The sequence below is a fragment of the Gavialis gangeticus genome, unplaced genomic scaffold, assembly GCF_001723915.1.
Source record: "Gavialis gangeticus isolate Ggan-Ray unplaced genomic scaffold, GavGan_comp1, whole genome shotgun sequence".
Taxonomy (NCBI): Eukaryota; Metazoa; Chordata; order Crocodylia; family Gavialidae; genus Gavialis; species Gavialis gangeticus.
Window position 1 is genome coordinate 80,073,035 of NW_017729032.1, and position 21,850 is coordinate 80,094,884.

General features: G+C 39.0%; 1 protein-coding gene across 4 annotated transcripts in view; it reads left to right on the forward strand.

The window, feature by feature from the left end:
- TDRD3 (tudor domain containing 3) overlaps positions 1-21,850 on the forward strand; it is a 184,706-nt gene that overhangs the window by 157,184 nt on the left and 5,672 nt on the right. For all 4 annotated transcript variants that reach the window (XM_019524776.1, XM_019524777.1, XM_019524775.1 and 1 more), the window contains one exon: positions 19,749-19,882. In XM_019524776.1, coding sequence (XP_019380321.1) covers positions 19,749-19,865 — 117 coding nt within the window. In that variant the 3' untranslated portion in view covers positions 19,866-19,882. The remainder of the gene's footprint in view (positions 1-19,748; positions 19,883-21,850) is intronic.

Consider the following 21,850-nt stretch of genomic DNA (forward strand, 5'->3'; position numbering starts at 1 on the left):
AGTCTAAATTTAGTTAGCTTCAGTTTCCATTCATTGAATCTTTTTATACCTTTTTCTGCCAGATTGAAAAACCTCCCTCAAGGTTTTGTTCTCCAGCAGTTTTTAATTGTTTGAAATATCTCCTCTCATAAAAGTAATATTCTGTCAATTGTATACCTTTCAGCATCTCCATTGAAGCTTTCAGATCTAGTGTTCATATTATTCCTTATAGATATAAAAATCTTTCCCATGATCTAAGCTTATTAGCACCATTTACATAATGCAGCCATTTAAAAAGTCAGGTAGCTATGCTAACTAGTTTAAAATGCACAGATAGTAGCAAATAAAGTAGCATTTTTTCTGGTTAGCAATGCTGTTTCATAAATAATAATTGGGCTCCAAAAATTTGGTTTTATCATGTACAATAATTACAGTATTTTACTCGTTGTTGTACCTGCCAGAATTGAATTAAAATATCCTCAAATGTAGTTTTGGTGGGAGAGAAGAGGGAATGTCAAAGATTTTTAAGACTACTTTCCTTTCTAAAATTATGGATTGTAATTCAATGTTCAAAATGTTTAAGAGCTTCTTGCCCAAAAATCCTAAGTAATAAGCCACTAAAAGAACAGGGGCTGGTTATCAGGATAGCTATGAATCTGTATTGAAACATTTTGTAGTTTTAAGGTGTTAATACATTACAGTCTACATCGTTAACACCATGAGTAGATTTTTCTGAACTGAGGCAGGAAAACCCCAGAAAACGCTTTAGTAGTACAGGGACCAGATGCTTTTTTCCACATTCTGTTTTATGTGGGAGTATTGAGGAGCCACTGTAGAGGATCTTACACCTATGGAAGATGGCTATAACAATAGCAGAAATTTGTGCTGATACAGTCTGTGTACCAGGAAGGCTGGTGGAGCCAGTTTCCTGGCAACATGAAGTCTTATATCTACTTGATTATGTCAGCTGTTTCCACTGCTTGGCCTTACCTCTACCAAGGTCTAGAACTCCAGCTGAGGCACAGCCATCGAAAATGGCATCTTGTGTTTCATCATTACTGGTTAATGCACTACTGAGGCCTTGCTTGGAGTATTGTGTCCAGGTTTGGGTGCCACGCTTCAAGGAGGATGTCGACAGTTTGGAAAAAGTCCAGCTCAGAGCAACAAAAATGATTATAGAGGCCTGGAAGGCATGACGTATGAGTAGAAGTTGAAAGAACTAGGGGTATTTAGCCTAGAGGAGAGAAAACTGAAGTGTGGATTTGATAAGTCTTGCAATATCTGAAGGGCAGTTAGAAAGAGAATGGAGATGGATTTTTCTCCATGAATGTAGGTGGCAGAACTAAGAACAATGGCTGCAAACTTCAGCAAAAGAAGTTTAGATTGGCAATTAGGAGGAACTTTCTTACTATGAGACTGGTCAAGCATTGGAACAGGCCAACTTGAGAAACTGGGATCTTCATCCTTAAAAGTGTTCAGGAGCAGGTTAGACAGACGCTTGGCAAGGATGGTTTAGTCAGGGATGCTCCCGTCGAGAGGAGGGGGCTGGAATTAGATAACCTTTTGATGTCTATTCTTGCCCTATTTTCCTATGATCTTCTAATCACTGTTTTAGAAGATATGTAAAACCTAGCCCAAAGTGAAAAAAGTCATTCTGGCACTAGAATTAGTTCCAACCCAGGTAAAGGAGGGGAACTGCTGGCAAAAGGCTTGATGTCTTGACCTGAAAAGAACTACATAGCACCATGTCATTGAGAGAGCTACATCAAGGAGGAAAGGGAATAACTGAAAATGTGAGTAAATCTTGCTTGTTTGGGTTTTTATTGTATAGTGTTTTTTACTACTTATGTGTATTGAAAAAGCTTTTAGTTGGATTCTAAACCAGTGTCTGTTTATATGCTAACATAAAAATTGGCAAAGGAAGGAAGATTTCATTGTTCTTATCTTTCTTGTAGCAGTTGATGATGTGGCTAACACCTATTAGGAGGCTATTTTTGCCTTGCTTAGGTGTTTGTGATGCTATTATCATCTAGAGAAGGTTCTTGAATCCTGAACTCTGATTTTTAGCAGATTAAAAAAAAATGCAATTTTTATGCAAATTTTGTTTTAAGATGTAAACATTTATAATTTTGAGGCTTGTGCATAATGTTGAGAAACTGACTTTTGAGCTAACAATATATATAAATATATAGTATGTAAAATTGTCTTCGTTTTTAATTACTGCATGGAGAGTTAGTTTTCTTCCAGTTATTTCTTGGAGTCTCACAGGTGTTCAGTCCTGAAGAACTTCTGTTTGTTGTTTTAAGAACTAGACACTGAAATAATGTTCCCATATCATTTCATTTGTTTTGCTGACTGGATCTTGAGAAGGATCTGCACATATTTGTACTGATACCACAATTTACGGGTGAAGCACACCTTTCTGCATTCATATAGATTTGTACTATGTGCACGAATTTCAGTTTTCCACTTGCATGGAGTTATTTCTATTCAGATTTTATGTTTAGACCAAATGTAGATGTGGGGAAATGTGTGCAAATGTGGATGTGGGGAAATGTGTGCACATGTAATTTTTTTCTAATATAAGAAATTCTTACATTTTTATGATGGTTTCAGATCTGGCAGCCAACTATAGAATAGGTCTTACTGTATCAGACAAAGGCTTTATTCTAACAATGTAAATCTTTTTCTGTTCATTACCAAAAGTAAGGATAAATGGTCTCTTTCTGAGTAGTTGTTGTTATTTTGTTAATTGTTCAGCAGAAAAGCAAGTGGTCTTCTTTATCTCAGAAGGAAACTTTTAATTGTGTGTGTATATATATATATTTATATTAAAGTCTGTACCAACTCTCCTGAAATTGTACATCTCAGGTTTCCAGCACTGAAATCTATATATAGAATTAGTTGAACTGCTCCTGAAAGAGTGCCTTGCCTGCCTAATGTTGTAACGTAGGTGCAGTTTTCTAAGACAGCCACATCTTGCTACTTGGCACATTGGAGCTCAACTGGGAGGAGCTGCAGAAGTGGCATGCTTGCCTGCATAATGCGTTGCAGACAGATGCACTGCTGCTTAGTTGTGCTTCATGCGTTTCCTGAAAACTGACCCCCTGGCTGCAGCAGCAATGCTGGTGTTGTCACACCCTTAGAAGGTTCTCCGGGTACTCCAGTTGATAAACCACTGTTTTAATGGAAGGAGATTACACAACTTCCTGGGCAGCTTATTTCATGTCCTATGACTCGTGTAGTTAGGAAGAGATTTAATCTAAAAAAGGACTTACTGCATTTTAAACCAATTGCCCTATGTTCTGTCCTCTGGCAATTTAGAGCAGTGTCTCTCCATCTTATTGTGGCAAACTTTTAAATGTTTTAAGGGTTGCTATCATGTCCCCTTAATCTTGATATTCTTTTCTACAAACTAAACATACTTAATTCTATTAACTTCATGTAGTTTGTTAACCAGCTTATTTATTATATTTGGCCTAAGACATGAATTAATTTGTAGTGCTACAAAACACTATTTCTGTGACAGCAACCTGATCCTCTGCATCTTTCCGTGTCAGAATCATCAATAAAAACATTTAAGAGCACTGGACTCTGTGGAATCTCATTTGAGACCTGCTAGTCTGCCATCACTTCATTTGGCTTTACTTTTTGCATGTAGTTCAACCACTAACTATGTATTCTAAGAGTAATTTTGTCTAGCCCAGCGGTACCCCACCTTCTTTGCCTGTGGCCTGGATGAGTGGCTCAGGATCGGTCCATAGGCCAGAACCTTTATGGGGTTGGTCCATGGGTTTGATCTAGCACCTGGCCCATCCCTGTGCCCACATGCAGCTATGGGACAGACTAATACCATCTGTCCCGATATGTCTGCACCCTGGACCAACCCCAAGTATCTGTATCTGGTACTGTGCCGGGCTACCCTGGTGTGTCTGGATCTAGCCTTGTATTGGCACAATCTGGCATACAGGGCTATGTTATTTGGCCTACAAGACTCCTCAAAGATCTGGAAATGCCAGCTGAGGAGTGGCAATTAACACTGCCAAAAATTTCTGGACCCTTGGGGAAATCCAGCAAGCTGGATGACATGGCTTCCCAAGGATCTGGCTTGTGGGCTGGAGATTGAGCACCCCATGTCCAGCCATGTTCCTCCATTTTATAAAAATGCCATGTACAAATATGGAAAAAAGTCTAACCAAAGGACAGATGTAATCTGTTTAAGTCTTGGGACTGTGCACTTTTTACAGGAACTGCTTGTGCTAAGTTTTTCATTCTTCACTTAGGCTAGTTTTCTTGCTTTGAGGGGCTTCTCATACACAGTGGTTCTTAACCTTTTTTAGACTCAGGGCATCCCTCCACACTTTTTTGTGGAATAAGTAGCACCCCATTTCAAAAACTAATTTATTGCAGGGTTTACTTTCTAGCACTGTCCAGGCAGGTTGCGTAAAGGAAGGAGCCTCTGAACAGGGACAAAGCTGTGCTTAGCATCTTATAGAGGGGAAGAGGTCAAGCAGGAATGAGCCTGACCCTATGCTTGTTGCTCACTTCTGTATACCTTGCTTGCCTCCTCATACTTCAGGGGACCTTTTAAAGGATCTTGTGGCTCCCTGGTTGAGAATCCCTACTGTAATAGCAAACCTTATGGCTCATTATTTATCAGATTACATGGAGTTGTAGTTAGGTTATGAAGTAGACTGTTGGGTGAAAGATGCTATGCTATGCCCAAGAGTGGTTGATGCTCAAGATGGTTATAGGTAACTGATTATTGTGATATAAAGAATTGGTAACAAATTCGGACTGGCTTCATTGTGCTGTTATATTGAGCAGATCATGTATTTATCCTATAACTGCTGAGGTAGTTATGTTATGTTATACTGCATGTACATTTTTCCTATTATTCATCAAACTGACTACTCTGTCAAAAAGGAAATCAGATTGGTTTGATTGATTTTTTTTTTTTTTTTTTTCCCCCCTCCCCCCCCCACCCCCCCCCTAACAAGTCCATGCTGGAGGTTAGCGGTCACCTTCTCATTCTTCAGATACAAATAGACTCTTTCATGGTTTTCACTAATAATTTCCCAGGTATTGAAGTCAGGCTGACTTCAGTTTTTCACCTTGGCTGGATTGTAAGCCGTTACCATTTTGATTTAACATTCTAAGCATATATTGTTTTTTTTTCTCCTCCTGAAGGTAGTAGCTGTATTTTAAAGACAAATGCAGTGTGCTATATAATACAACTTAAATACTATTTCTGTTGAGATGAGAGAGAATCTGCATTGCATCTTAATTAGCAAATTGCTTTTTGCAAAGAAGTGGTATCTGAGAGGACTGCTTTTTTTACTTAAAAGCTATTAAATATTGGGTTGTCAATATTATAGTTACCTTTAAAAGTTTTTAAAAACTCAGTACAAAAAACATTCATTTTAGCAGAAGGAAGAGATATTTTTTCTATTAACTAACATATCAAGGCAACTCTGTGGTTACAAAAGTGCAATGATAAAGGTAAATAGATATTTATGAGGAAATCACAAAAGTAAAGATTTTTTGCCTTGAGAATATTATGACATCTTGCAGGATTAAATACTTGTGAAGATTGCAATTAGTTTTTAAGCTTTTGTGCCATTGACTATAATTTGCATTTACAAACATATAACTTCCATGTTTTAATTTTTTAGGGGACTGATTCTCTCATGGCAGAATAATTACTGTAGTGAAGGGGTGCTCAACATCTGGCCTACAGAGCAATAGATATCCAGGGGTTCCCATGGATCAGGAAATTTGGTGGTGGGGGAGCAGTGGCAATAAATACAGCTTCCCTCTCCCACAGCCAAATTCCTAAATCCTGTGCAGTGGGTTGGAGCCAGGCCACTCTTGCTCCCTACACTCCAATGGCTGGATGAGCCAGTTCATGCCTCTCTTCCCAGGCTGGATGGGGCTGGACCATGCCCCTTTCCCCCCTGTGAGGCTGGGCTGGGATTAACTCAAGCTCCCTTCCCCACTCTGTGGGGCTGGGTCAAGCCCCCTTCCCTCCAGGGGGCTGGACCATGGCTCCTTCCCACTGCAAAACTGGGTTTGAGCTGAGCCATGCCGTTTTACCCTATGCGGCTCGGCCACACCACTCCCCTCCCCCTGTGGGGCCAGGTCGGAGCCAGGATGTCCCCTAACTCCCTCTGTGAGGCTGGATAGGGACCTGGTGCAACCTCCCTGTGCCAGATTGGGACCATGAGTCAGACCTGACCTGCAGACAGCCTGGGCACTGCTAATCTGGCCTGCCGGTCAAAAAGGTACCACTCCTCTAGGAAGTTTACTGTAGTAGAGTTGGATCCTAAATTCATGGGACTGCTAACTTAACAAAATATTACTGTATCCTGGTACTTGATTCAAAGTCCTTTGTTATTATATACTTTTTCAGGTCTAATGGAGATTCTATTCCTACTTGTTTCTATGTCTTTGTTTTTAGGTTATTTACTTTTTGGGAAAAAATAATTAGTCTCCTGTCAGCTGGATATTACATAGTCTCCTACTTTGTATTCAGGATACTGATCTAACAGAGAATCTTTTAAAAATGATAGTTATGTACAAAATTGTTGATGCTTTTAGCACCAAATTTTCTGCTGAGAATATAAATGCTCTAAAAATATGTAGCTTTATATTTTTTCAATATTAATAATATTTATCAATTTAGAATCCTAACTTGAGAGGTAATGAAAGTGGTTTTGTGGTTGGAAAGTGCTAGAACTAACAGAAGTAATGACTTGGTTCATATTTTACTATGCACAGAAGATATATGTATCAGAGGATTTTGTATTAAAGGACCAGAAAAGTAAATATAAAGCTGTTTGACTTTTGACAGCATACTAGGGGTAAAACTAGTGGGGAAAGATCTTGCATGACTAATTTAGTTGCCATTTTTAGGAAAGCAAACTTATAACTTACGTTATGACGAAGTCCATGAAATCATTACTGAAAAGCTTAAACAATAGCAGGCATAATGAATGTGGATTTCACTTGAACATTTAATGCTTTGTGGGTATGTCTACACATGTGTTTTAATGCACATTTGCTATCCTGCACATTAAGCATCACCTAAGATGTGTGTACTTGCACTACTGTGCATTAGCACAACTTAATGCACATTTTAGTACCTCATATTGGAGGTACTAAATTTAATGCGCATTAGGAAAAGCACATTAATTCATGTATAGACATGCCCTTTATGCATAGTTTTTGTTAAAAGATGGTACATGGAAGGAAAATTCATGAAATCTACATGAGGAAAGAAACTAGGAAGGTTTAGGATAGGGATAGGCAACCCCTGGCATGTGCCTGAGTGTGGCACGCGAAGGCATTTCACTTGGCACACATGCCTCAAGGAAGGGGCTGGGGCTGTGCTGACACAATGAGGATTAGACCCCTTGCAGTTCCCTTGTCATCCACTGCTGGCACACCAACATTTTACAAATCAAGGTTGCAGGTGTTTTTGGCGCTCTGCCCAAAAACATTGCTGACCCCTGGCTTAGGGTATGAGGGGAATGAGTTAAGACATATCTGTATGCTCTTCTGAAATTTCAACTTTATAATTACTTAATCTCATTTTTTTTACTGAAATTCTCATGAAGTAAGTGTTCTTTTTGAGAGTATAAAAGTTTCTATCTGAAACACAGCAGAAGGACAGGAAATACAAACACAGGAATGAAGATTTTTAAAAAGAAAATGAATAAATAGAAAGCTCAATTTTATGACTGGCGGTTCTCATGGAATTGCATATTCAGACAGCAGGTAAGTTAGGAACTGAATCTATAGCCTACATAAAATGACAGCCTGTACTGTAAAGAATAGAAATAGGACTTAAAGTCCAAGAGTACATTCAAGTAGTAGCATAATAAGAAAATAGTGTAAGGTAGAAAGATTGCTTTGCTAGAGGAGGTAGAGCCATTATAAATGGATGTGAATTATCTTAGACCTACATACAATGCTAATGCACAGTAATTACGTAGGTATTGTTTAAAGTCTCAGGAAGTTTATCAGTAAATCTTACAAGATCATACAGTAATTCCATTTTATCCCATTAAGTGAAGTGGAGTTATGTTAAGATTTTTGCAGTAAATATTTTAGTAATTCAAGTTGCAGCAAGGGAGGTTTAGGTTGGATATTAGGGAAAGCTTTCTTACTAGGGGGGTGGTGAAGGGCTGGAACAAGCTACCAAGAGACATGCTGGAATCGCCATCCTTGGAGGTTTTCTAAGGGCTGGCTTGACAAAATCCTGACTGGAATGATCTAGTTGAGGATGGTTCTGCTTTGAGCAAGTTGAGGATGGTTTTGCTTTGAGCAGGGTGTTGGACTAGGTGACCTCCAGAAGTCTCTTCCAGTCCTAATTTTCTATGATTGTGCAGGCATTTATACACATACCTTTTCAGCCCACGACATGCCAGAGATCTGCTGCTTCAGAGCAGATTTAGTTAATTAAGTCTGCTCTGCACACGAGCTGATGCAAACTGCACTACGCCACGTGCAATTGTATAAGTGGCGAAACGTGCATCAGTGTGCAGAAAATGGCAGTGGTGTGCTTTTGAACTAAAGCACCTCCGATATGTTTTAGTTCAAAAATGCACTGCTGCCATTTTCTCAGTGCTGACGTGCATTTTGCTGCTTATACAGCTGCACACGCCACAGCGCTGGGTGCTTTTCAAAGCACATACAAATGCCCTATGATTCTAATTCCTTGTAACTGCAGTTTTCTGACACCACCGTCTGAAAGTAAGCCCACATTTAGAATAATGTATACAAAGCTTATCAATGTATTATAGTAGTGATGTTGAAAAGGGGCAGCAAGTTATTCAAGATTTTGGTGTCAGAATTAGGAATATATTTATCTAATCAGTCTACTGAAGAACCAAGAGATATGCATGGGTGATGTGATATATAAATTAGCATGTGTACAGAGAGATTGAAAATTACAACTATATATCTTTGAAGAAAATAATTATTTAAAGTTCTTATAGTGACAAGTTCTAGAAGTAAAAATTTAAATAAATGGATTGTGTAAGATATTCAAGTTTAAGGCCTACTATTGACATTTACTCATCCTGAACAATATCTTATCCAAGAAATATTTGCAGCTACAATAATGGGAGTATTCACTGATTCATGTGCTATTCAGCATATGTAAAACTGTGGAATCAGAAGCAGATGCTGAATAAGGGTGTGACTTTTGTTGTACAAAGCAGAAATTACAAAGTGTGTGTGTGCATATGTACATGTGTTGTTAGGGAAGTACCATGAATGCTGCTTGTGGCAAATCCTCCAAATCCAGTGGGAAGACAGATGCACCAACGCTAGTGCCCTCCTGCAAGCAAACACCATGAATATTGAAGTGATGATCATCCAACATCAACTTTGTTGGGCCAGCCATATCATCTGGATGTTCAACTCCAGACTTCTGAAGCAAGTTTTATTCTTCCAGCTCAGCCAAGGTGTACACTCAAGAAGAGGGCAGAGAGAGCACTTGAGGGACACCCTCAAAGTTATCTTAGAAAAAAATGCAACATTGCTCATGGGAGACTACAGCCCAGGACCATCCCAAATGGAGGAAGAGTCTGCTGCAGGGATTTCAGTACTTTGAAACCTCATGACAACGACAGAAGTTGGAAAAGTGAGAGTGACAGAAACAGCGTGTCGCAGACCAAATCCAGCACCACCCACCCCACACAGAAACGCATCTGAGCTGCAGTAGAGTCTGTCAATCCCAGATGGGCCTCATCAGCCATATTTGGACACACGGATAAGACAGTTGTGGAAGACGGTCATCTTCGACCGTGAGGGATTGTGGAAGATGATGTGCACATAAATAAAAGTCACCGATACATGTGTAAGTTTAAATAATTTAGGAAAGAATGTTCACTTAAATATGAAGGAGTGGAAATTAGAGGGAGTCTTTGTGAAATCTCTGTTGTTACAAAAACAGATCATTTTCTTGCAGTATAGTTTCTAGGGAGGTTTATGTTGCAAACTTCTCAAGCTACCCATAAAATATGAATCTGTAAGCGCAACCTATGTGTGTGTCCTGATATTTCAGCCTCCATGCTGGTTAAACTCTTGCCTTTGTGATGAGATTGAACAAAGATACCAATAAATGACAGATTTTGTGGCTACCTGTCTAATAGAAGCTGGGCTTAATTTTTGCTTCTGTTTCTCCCAGTCTAAAACTGTCTGAATATGCTACTGAACAGTTTATTTTTTAGAAATTTGGAAACTGGTGTGGTTATGCTTCCCAAATGTTTTAGGATTGGAAAGGATTTTTGTGGTGACCGTCTGGCTAAACTTCTGCTGAATTATTTTGGTATTCCTGAAATTTGGTTAATGGTGTTTTTAGATTGTCTGATGTCTGGATAGACCTCTTTTAGTACTTATAAAAATAAATTAATTTCCCCCAAACTACTCTCTTAATGAATATGAGTCAGATTGGCAACTGGTGATCTAATTTGCTGTGTACCCAGGCATTTCTATGCTATCTTGTACCTTACTATATTAATGTTTGTATTTTGAAGCTTCCTGAGGTGTTGATGTGACCAGTCACATTCTATATGCCTGTTACATTAACAGACTGAAGCCTGCGTGATGTTTTTTCTCTTAATATTTATGTAAAAATTTAAGATTTATTTTATCACTTAATTATCACTGGAAATTATTAAAACAGTATAGATAACTTATAATTTTTTATTTGCCTGTTGCATTTTACTCAGGCCCTTATTAGAATTCAGGTATAATTTAGCTTTCTTTCCTTCCAACCTATAACTTTTTGGTGTTTTCTTTATGGTAAAACAACTATCTCCTTATGGGGTATGGTTTAGGTAGCAATATTTCACATGCAGTATTTCATGCGATACCTTTAGGGTAGGCATTTAGAGATGGAAAGCTTCATCCTAAAATGCTAACTTTTGATACAGGAAAACCACTGGGTGTTTATACCTAAGCTTTGGGGGTGATGGGATCTTTCGATAAAGTGCCTCTGCCCCCATTTTTAAACACAGAGGTGCAGATACACAAGATGCTGGAGACTGGTAATTACCATGCTCCAGCAGACTCAATTATTAGAGTATGCTTCAACACGCTGTAATTACAGCGCATTGGAGCAGCCTTACTGTTCATGTGTAGGCGCTCACACAGGCTAAGTACAAATACTGTATGATAGCTGTGCATAATTTATTTTGCCATACAGAAGAGGTGAACTGTTGTAAAAAGTTAAGGAATGATGTCTGTCTGTCATATTAATCCCAAATAGTTCCAACAGTAGTGATTTCTGTTTGCTTTTTTAACTGAGGGCTTTGTAATTGCTTTACACTTATGTAGCTTTTCATATGTATTTAATACTAATTATATTAGCTCTCAGAAGTCTTGGCTAGGAAGAAGGTGCCCAGATGCTATGTGCAGTGGCTATGTACAGACATTGTCCCAGGAAAAGCCCTGAGTGTACAGAAGTTCAGGATTTTTCTGCCAGGGTAAAAATGGGCACTTCAGGAGAAAAATAACTTGTGAACAAACAGAATTAAATCACTCCCAGGAGAGGTTTTTTGTTTTTTTTTTAAAAGAAATCCAGTGTCTGTACACATTCACAGAGGCAAGCATGATCTCTTGCCCAATAAACTTATATTGTACAAAGACAAAGAAAATAGAAAGACATGCAGGAATGGTGGCAGACAAATATATATAATAGTATATTAGTAAAGGGTAGATAAATTGGAGGAGGAGAGTATGTTCTTGAAGTGGTGGGTGAATAGGAGAAATAGATAATGTGTACTTTTTCTTTGGAAAAATGAGTAAGATCATCTACAAAACTGTAGGAAAGAGAAAATAAGATCTAGGATCGTGTAATAAGTGGCAAACAATAACTTGTGAGCATAGTCATGAGTAACATTGGAGAAGCTGTGATTTTTGGAATCCATAGAACATAACCAAAAGGACAGTAAATTTATAGTCATGTATCTGATCCCAGAACCTGTTCTATCGTTGCTTAGTAGCAGGAACAAGAAAAATGGTTGTTAGAAATGAGCTAGGGTTGGTGGCACAAGGAATAGATAGTCCAGGAGAAGAAAGACAAAGTTAAGAGAGGGGTATGAGTGTAGAGGGAGAGTGAAGGAATAAACAGCAATTTCAAAAGTGAAAAAAATTGGAGGGGAAAAGAGATCATGGTTGGTAGCCATAGGAGGATAGAGGAGTACACTGTGATGAAGAAGGTGAGTAGTATTCAAGGAAATGGGGAAAACAGAAATCAGAAGGAATACTGTTCAGTGAAGACAAGGTCTAAAAACTGGTTCTTTTGGTCAGTGCTAGATTTTATAGTTTAATGTCATGTAGAATTTACCATAACAAAAAATGGATTTAACAAGTCATAAGACATAAGCAAAGAACTTAGATCAGGGGTGGATAAAATGGCAGATCTGGCTGGTGGCTAGACTCCATTTCCCAGCAGTTCCTGCCTGCGTCACTATAGCCAGTTTCCATGAAGACCCCAAGAGTGGTGGGGCCGTGACAGCATGGGGCCAGGGTTTCCATGGAGATCGGCCCCAGCAGTGGTGGCAGGGCGCATGGTTGGATGGGGAGCTGCACCAAGGCTAGGGCTGGGATCTTGTAGTGATGACAGTGTGAGCCAGTGCCTGGGCAGAGCTGCGATCCACTGCCTGTGCTCCCATACCAGGGAGCAGCTCCCCATCCAGCCACACTTGCCTTGCCAGAGCTGCTGAAGCTAGTCTCCATGGAAACCCTTGCTCCATGCTGGGGTCTCCATGGAAACGGGCAACATAAGCAGAGGCTTCTGGGAATTTCCGTCTGCCATGGGACGGACTTTGCCCACCCTGACTTAGATGGTGATGGGAAGTTATCGAGAGAGACAGGCGGAGAGAGAGAGATACAAGTCAGAGAGAATGTAGGTGAAGACTTGGTGCCAGCTACATGTAGGGAGAGAGGAGCAGCCAAATAGATTGTTGAATGGAAAACTTGTTTCATCATTAAAATTTATTGTAAAACTTTCTTTCTTAACATAGAAAGCTTCAAATTAGTTGAATATGATTTTTCACATTTCACTATTGTAACAAAGATAACTCAAGTGGGATGTATGCACCTGAATCTCCTCACTCAATGTATAAAGGAAAGACAGCAAAATAAATTTTGCCACACTCATATTTCTAGTTTTAGTGTAGGTTGATCAGTCATGCCTCTGGGGGGCATGCATATGAATCAAAGAATCATCAACATCAAGGAGTAGAAATTTGATACAGGCCAGATATTGTGTGTTCTCTTTTGTCTTACCTGATCAATGAAGTGCCTAAATGTTTGAAATCTTAAGTGCTTGTTAGCTGTACAAAAGAGGTTCTATCCATTATGGATTTGAAAGGTAATTCTTTCTATAAATTAATTACTTTCTGGTTCTTTCTTCAACAAAAAGCAACAATTTTAGGAAATGTCTTGTTTTTCATGATACAGGAAATTTCTGAATAACTTCAGGGCTGACTTTGTCTGTTAAGAAAATGAAATGGCTGAGTCAGTTCTGTTTTCTGAAAAGCCAGTACAGATTGCTAAACCATCAGCCATAATTCTTTGCAGTTCAGCCTGTCTGCTTTGGAGAATCTTGAAGTTACAGACAGCATTAATTTTTCATCCTTAAGGACTGTTTGTTTGGTTGTTTTATTTTCGAGTTGAAGGCTTTGGCAGGGAATTGTAAGAAATTTTAGATTGCATTGAGCTTTACTATCCTGGCGTGTAAACTTTTAACTTGTGCCTCTGCAAGTCTCTCGCTTCCATGAGAGAAACACCCAGTAACAAAAAATGGGAACTGCAAAAATCAGGAGGCTTTTCTATAAAATGGTTTTCCATGTCAAGATTCAGATAATTTAATGACAGTATTAAAGTCCAGTTACATTATAAAACATTGTTTCATTATGTCTGTAATCATGTAAATCTTAGAATATTCTGTAGTTCATATAGTTTGGTGCCACATAACTGAAAGGGGCATTGCTAGGTACTGAAATATTTTAATGTGATAGCTTTATCTACAAATTTAGAAAAACACTGGTGCTGGTATATGTTAAGGTTGTTTGCAAGAACAGGAGTATGACAACAGTAATAAGTAGTTTTAGAGTAGTCAGGTCTGTGATTTTAATTAAGGCGTCTCATAGTTCTTATCATACCAAGATTTTGGTATGCTTGAAAGACACGGTACAATTACATTGAATGCTAATTCATTTTGTTCAGTGGTTAGCAAAAAAAAGAAAAAAGGATTTCATTGGTTAGGCTGCATTTGTTTTGTCCAAATCAGATTCTTGGATGCGACTTTCTCCATTTCTTTATTTTCCTTGGTCCCACTCAACTGTTGTCTGGTTAGCAAGAGTTGTTACAATTTAAATGTGTTGCTAACAAAAAAAAAAAAAAAGGGCAAAAAGAGAAATCCTGGTACGGTAAAACAAATGTGTTGAATTGTATTAGACTGTCATGAGGATTTATAATAGTGCATTATTTGGAATCAATTCTTTATTAGACTGAACTGTGCTTTGACATAGAAAAGTAGTTAGGTGAAAGAAGGGAAAAGATGCATGCATTGTGTATGGGCAAGGCATGGGTATTGTTAAAAACCTTTAAACTTGGGTATTATGAGGAAAAAGTCGGTCCTATATTGTCAGAAATGTAAGAAGCCCTATGGTAGGCCAGATACCATAGGGATCCTTCCAAGATTCCAGAGACAGGTTCATAACCCTTAACTCCTCCAATGTGGAAGGAATATGTCCTGCACTGCAGTGTCACAATGGATATGCTTGTTCCAAGAATGATTCCTCAGAGCTTCTGCTCTGCTCCCCATTCTGCAGGATATGAAGAGTCAGGAACTAGTCTTTGCTATATTGCACTTGGCCCGCCTTGCTTTGAGTACCCATTCATGCGCCGCCTTGGTGCAGGCACCTGGTGATGGGTACAAGAAGGCTTCGTGCAACCTCTGACAGGGACTCCGATCACCCTGGGGAGGACCTCAGAACTCGGCTGCCACGACTTTGAGTGTTTCTTCAGTGGTAGGGTCCCCTGTTGGTGGTCCCTCAAGGTTGGTTGGTCGTCCCGATGGATATTCGTGGGGCTCCACTTCCCCTACACCTCTTCCATATGCCAGCCTCCGGCGGGCCACCTGATCTTGAGGCCCTCCGGTCTTGATGACTGTTACCTGTTGCACATTCCCAAGTATCGTATCATCATCTTCTTCTCATGGACTGAGTCCATTGCTTATTTTCCTCTCCTGCGGGTCACTCTTGCTATCTGCCAGATGTCTGATGCTTCTTGTGAGTGGTCCTAGGTGTCTGGCTGCTGCCTGGACCCCTCAACAAAGAATAGCCAAGCAAAGTACTAAGAAAGATAAAACCAAAGACAGCTGAGGAACAGGCACAGGTTAATAAGAAACGAAAGGGAAGTCAGCACAGGAAAGAAAAAAAAAGGCAGGTGCATGATAAAAACTAAAGATCAGGCTGGACAGCCTTACTTAACTGGCTCTGCCCTGAAGCATGTACCTAGCGTCCCTCGATGCATTTCTGCTCTCTGCCCTAATCGAGAGCTTCCTGTGTGTCTGCCTTGTGGCTAATTATCCTTCCCCCAACCCAGTCCATACGTGCCCGGTGTGGGGAGTGTTCTCCATTTTCAGATCTTCTCTGTGTTCTTCCTGGAGCAGGGTCTCTTTCCATGTGCTGGTGCTGCCCGTGACTGGCATGAGGTTCTTCAGCAGCTGTTGCTGCCTGGGCGTCCCTGCCCAATTGGTGCTTCCTTTGTTGTGCAGGCACATGGAGAGCATCCACAGCCTCTGCTGCCTCTCTTGCTCTTGCCACTTCCCAGCTGGTGCCAGCTTTTATCCTAGCTGGCCAGTGATCATCTGTGACATCACCCACCAGCCCCAGCTATATATAGGTGCAGCTGATGAACCGTGCGGGCTTCTCTTGTCGGCATCTCTCTTCTGGAGTCCGTAACCCTAAAGCAGGCAAGTAATCTTTACTTTCGGGGTTTCCCTTCTGGGGGTGCGTGCCCCCCACTCTTATGCCTCTGGGACGTGCACTTTACCCAAAATAAAAAAGGGGGCACTAGAGGGAAGTACTTTAGAAACATTTTCAATATGGAAGGAAGAAACTACAAAAAACTTCCTTAATTAATTGATAATTATACCCTTTTTTGGTAAGCAAGCATTTTTATCTCATTTTTGGAAATGAGAAAACTAAGGTACTAGACTTTTTAAGTGACCTTATCCAAAGTCCAAAAAAAAGCTTCTGGCAGAATTAGAACCTGAACCTCATGATTCCTAATCCTCAGACCTAACCACAAGACTGGTGTAAAGGATCTGTTAAGAGCTGAAAATACTTCAGAGTAGAATTACATCAAAGTATCTTAAACCAAAAACCCAATCTTGAACACTGACAGATTTATCTTCAATGAAATCTCCTATTCTGGCTCTGTTCTGTATGTCCTGAATGCAGCCACTGTTGCAGATCTTTTGTGAACAGCAAAATTATCCAGAATCTTTGCAAAAATGAACTGAAAAATATGTAAACCTTCGATGTGTACAGGTACCAGAAGGCAAGATATACAGATCCTTAGTTTCCAACGTATATTCTTCAGTAATTTTTGGCTAAGACACAAGGTTGTCCAATGACTGTTGACTTTCTCAGCTTTCGGTTGTGTGCTATCGTTTACTCAAGGCAGTGTTTCTTTTAATAGAACTAATCGGATAACTTCAGTAGTTTGTCTTGTAGATAAAATAGAAGCAGGTATTCAAATGATGAAAATAACTACCTTTTCCTCTCCCACTCCACATTCCTACGTTTGTCCTTCTGCTCTTACTAAAATTAATGTGCAAAGTTATTGGATGTGTCATTTCAAAACATTTTGAGTACTTTTTGTTGTGAAAGACATTAAAATATTTAACCCTTTCCAACCTACCTTCATGCTGGGTTTGTTTTTTTGGGGGGGGGGTTGTTGCTGGGTTTTTTTTTTTAAGGATGTTATGGTAGTGTTGTAAGATGCGTGTGCACTGTTTGGAATTAGTTCTTATCCCAGAACTCAGTAGTACTCAGCCTTTGAATAAGGTAAATTTGTAAGATTTAGATTCTCTGTATGTGCTTTATATCCTTCATCTCTTGAATTGTTATATTAGACAATTCTTCCACTTATAGGATAATCAGGTTCATTTGTGTTTCTGGAAATTTAGCTCTGTCTAATCTGTACAAAAGGAACCTTCATCTTAAGAGCTAGAACACTAAGAAGGAAAAGAAAAATTAAAATAACTATTTCTAAAATAACTTATGGATCATTCAGTTTAGTTCTGAAATCAGCTCTTCAGGTTTCCCTCCTGTTGGCTTGACATGGATGATGCCAGACTGAGTTAGGATCAACCAAAAATAGCCCCTCATCAGTTGGGGTAAGAATATATAAATGCTCAGATCAGATGTTGTTTAGGCATCTCAGAGTACAACTTTTCAGAATCTCATTATTCTGCTTTTCAGTGCAGAAGTTTTGTTGAATGCCCTTTGTTTGTACCATAGTATATTCTTCTTTAAGGCATCATAGGACCAGACTTATAAATGAATAGTGAAGCCATGCTGCCAGTCTGCAGAGCAGGATTTTCTTCAAATACAGTTTCTAGTACCTCTTCCATTCCAGTTCAGTCTTCCAACCCATCCTAAAAATAATCGTCTCTACCACTTTCAGTTGGATGATATTTAATAGATCTTGTGATTAGGGAATGATTTCTGATATTCATCTTATATCTTCCTCTTTTTTGGAGGTTCTGTTTCTCCTGGTTATAGCCTTTTGAGTAAACTGAAAAAAAGAATTCTTATCCTTAGTGTTACACCTTTAAATAATGTAGACAGCTAACTTTTTGCCTATTAACCAAACTATATATTTAGGTATTTTAATCTTCCTTCATAAATAAGCGTCTCCAGCTCCTTAATCATTTTTGTTGCTCTTCTCAAAATTCACTGTAATTTGTCACTAGCTTTCTTGTATTAAGGTGCCTCAGACTGAATGCAATATTCTAGATGTAAATACTTCTCTTTGCCATTACTTGATGCCTCTGTTTTATACAAAGGCTATTTTTATTATTACTATATCTGGCAAACTCATAGTTAATTTACAGTCCACTATTGCCAGTTGGGCTCTCTTAGCCTGCCTCTCTGTCATCTCCTGCCTCAGATCTGTATTACTGAATTCTTCCCAGATTTCATAGCTTGAATTTTCCGACTTTTAATCTCATTCACATTTTGCTCGTGTCTCATCTCTTTAGGGTTGATTTTTCCAACCTTTGTTGATGTATTTGCCAATGTTATCCTCCTTCAATTTGTTGTTTGTATCACATTGGGAAAAGAATTTCTATTTGTGGGGGAGGTTTGTGTAAATGGTGAAACCCTGATAATATCCAGATCTTGGACCAGGAAAAGCCTACGATATTAAGCCAAGTAGGCAACTCTTCGTGAAGAGTGGCACCCTAGATTTATATTTGGATCGGAAGGAACTTATTATACCCTACTCATTCTGTGCATTTTTATGAATGTGTGTAATGTCCAAGGCATTTATTTAATCTGTAATATAAAAGTTGAAGCAAAAATAATTAAAAATATGCCCTGCTAAAAGTTAAATATTACTAAAGTTGGGTACAGGCAACCTCCACGTAACGCTGCTTCACTTAGCACTATTTTGCTATAATGCTCGTTTTACATTGATACCCAATTCCACTTAGTGCTCAGCGAATTTCATTATAACGCTCACGGTCACCATTTTGGTTCGTCAAAAACTTGGTTTCCCTTAACACTATTTCTCTTAACGCTCCGGTGTTTTGGGAACTAGTTAACAGTGCTAAGTGGGGGTTGTCTGCACTAAGAAGTTGAAGGGAAGAAGGGCTATATCATCACATAAAAAAGCTGGGAGAGCTTAAATCCCTCAGACATCCTCTCCCCTTACCTACTCATCACCAGCATTTTTGCCTTTTAATTAATTTTTTTTTTCAGAAGTTTTATAAGCACTAATCACAAATTTCACTGGACTGAAGGAATTCTTATAGCCCATTGTAATTTAACTATGAGATTAATTATGGGCATTGGACTAAAACCCTGGACAAATCACACTCGGGTTATGGCAGTAACTTAAATTTCCAGGCACTGAATAAGAGCCTGACATGCCTGTTTTAAAATTTTAATTTAAAGTTTGTGTATGTTTGTATTTGTGCAAGTATGTATGTGTGTGTGCACGTGCACACGCACCCCCACACCCCCCCCGAGGCAAATTCATTTGCTGCTAATTGTCTCCTAACTTACGCCATCTTGGTCCTTATCAGAATTAGAGTAAGTAACATTAAGCAGTAAGTTTACCCAGTGGAGATTGCTTAAATTCTTAACATTAAGCAGTTTATTACAATAAATAGAACACTTTTGCATTATTATGTATGGGAGTCTAACATTCATGATGAAAGTTTTGATACTATTCCAGTTTAATTATACTTTTCTGCTTTTTCTCCTACTTGTGATCTCCAGTATTGAGACTTGTCTGTCTAGTAGATGGGAGCTATTTATCTGATTTACTTTTTTTGTCTAAATAGGAGCTATTTATCTAATTTCTTAATTTTGATAAAGTAGACTAATGTAGGAGTTTTGATGTCAGTGGTTGTTTCCTTAAGTGATGATCAGTGCAAAACAGCAGTTTTGTTTGTGTTTAATGTAATAACATACTTGTGCATTTAAAATAATTTTGTTTACCTACAGGAGGAAGAAGAAACTTATGAACAAACTCTAGAGTTCCGCAGAGGAGGTGATGGTCAACCAAGACGGTCTACAAGACCTACCCAACAATTTTATCAACCCCCAAGGGCTAGAAACTGAATATAGGAAATATAAAGGTAAATATGTTGTAGGAAAATATTATTTGTGGTTTTGATTTCAACGAATTATGTTGAATGGGTCCGTACCTTACTGTTACTAAGTTAAAGGAAAGGAAAATCTTTACGCGATGTGTTATTGGAACTTTGTCAATGCCTTGAGTTCTACCACACTACATTAATGAATAGATTGAAGAAATGAAATAAAATACAGTAATTTATAGAGGCACAGTTTTACAGGTCAGAGTTCATCAAAAATGGGTGTTTCTCATAAAAAATTTAATAAACAAACAATAATACAGTAAAAGCTGCCTTAACCGGCACCTTACAAGCCAGAATGGTTTATTAACCGGCATGCCGGTTGTGAGGTGAAAGCGAAACTGGAAGTGCCCACCATGGCACTTCTGGTTTTGCTGAGCCCCCATGGCCTGCAGCTTGCGCCGGGTCCCCCTCACTGAGCCTCTGAGCCTGCAGGAGGGGCAGCGATGCAACAGGAGGGGTGGTGGCCTGAACAGGTAAAGACATCTGTTCGAGCCTCTCACTTAACCGGCATATTTTGTTATCCAGCACCCCCCATTCACCATGGGTGCTGGATAACAAAGCTTTTGCTGTGCATGATATAGCCTGCTTTATGTTGGAATCATGGAATTCTTGAGAGGTATTTTAAGTAGGGATCTACCTAAATCATGCCAGAAGTGTGCTGCGCAGTGGTTCCTTGCTCTTTTCACCATACATGCTCCCCCAATCTCCCTTAGCTTCTGATTTGGGAGTGGGGCCCTGGCAGCCTCACTGTTAACTCCTGATCGGTTGGGAGGTAAAATACACAGTTTTATATATGCCACAGGTTTTGCCTTCCAGCCAATCAGTAACAAGCAGCAGGAGGCAAAAACTGTGGCCTGTTTAAAATAAAGGTTTTTGCCTCCTGGCCAGTCATGAATGGCAGGGCCATCAAGTTCCCATGGCCAGTTGCTGGTGGGGAAGGGAGTGCAACAAAAAGAGCAAGATTAAAGGAGTCTCTGTGCAGCACACTTCCAGCACAATGTAGGTAGATCCCTAATTATAAGACATGAGGTCAAAATTCAGTGCTTACCACGTAGATATTTTTACAGCTCAGTATATGTATTTTGTGTTGTTGACTTTTTAAAATTAATTGATTTAATAACTATTCTATCTTCAGAAGTTTTTTATTTTTATAGTATTTTATCAAGTTGATTAATAGAACAGAATAATACATAGTCTTTTAACTTTTCTAGTTGCTGTCTAATTCAGAAATAATTTCTTGCAACTAGATGTATTAAACCATATTTTGGAATTTTTGTTCCATATACTCTTGGGAATACTGAAATACATTATAGAGGATGGAATAGGTTTCTGTCTTTATAATATGTGTTGGAAGAAATGATTGACAGTATCCTACAGGAAAAATAGAAAAAACTGAAACAAACCCCGTGCCCCGCCAGTTATGCTTTTGAAAAACTGCTCATGGTGGATGATCATTCTTGCTTGACATGTTTGTGTTGATAAGTGCTTTATATGCGCATATATGAAGAAAACAGCCTTCCCCTGGATTCCTTCTGTTTACTTTCAGGTTTTTCTTTCTTAGCCAGATATCTTTTCCTTCATTTCTTGCCCATAAGGTCAAATTCTCCCTTCAGATACATGGGCCCATAACACTGATTTCAGTCTTGCCTACCTTCATCTAAGAGTCCAGACTTCAGTTTCTTCAAGACTTACTAATCCCTACAAGAGAGCCCACAACTCCTGCGTTTGGAGACAACTTTGTCCTTATCTAGTTAGTGAATGGCTGCCCAATTTCAGCATAAAGCAGGGTCTAAAATCTTCACCATTGTTTGAAGCTTCCATAAATGTTCACCATTGTTTGCAGCTATAATTTATTAATTTAGCATTTTAAATGTTCAGATGACTCATCATCCCTGGAAAATGTGTCTGGCATTTACACTAATTTAAAAGAAACCACACAATCTCAAA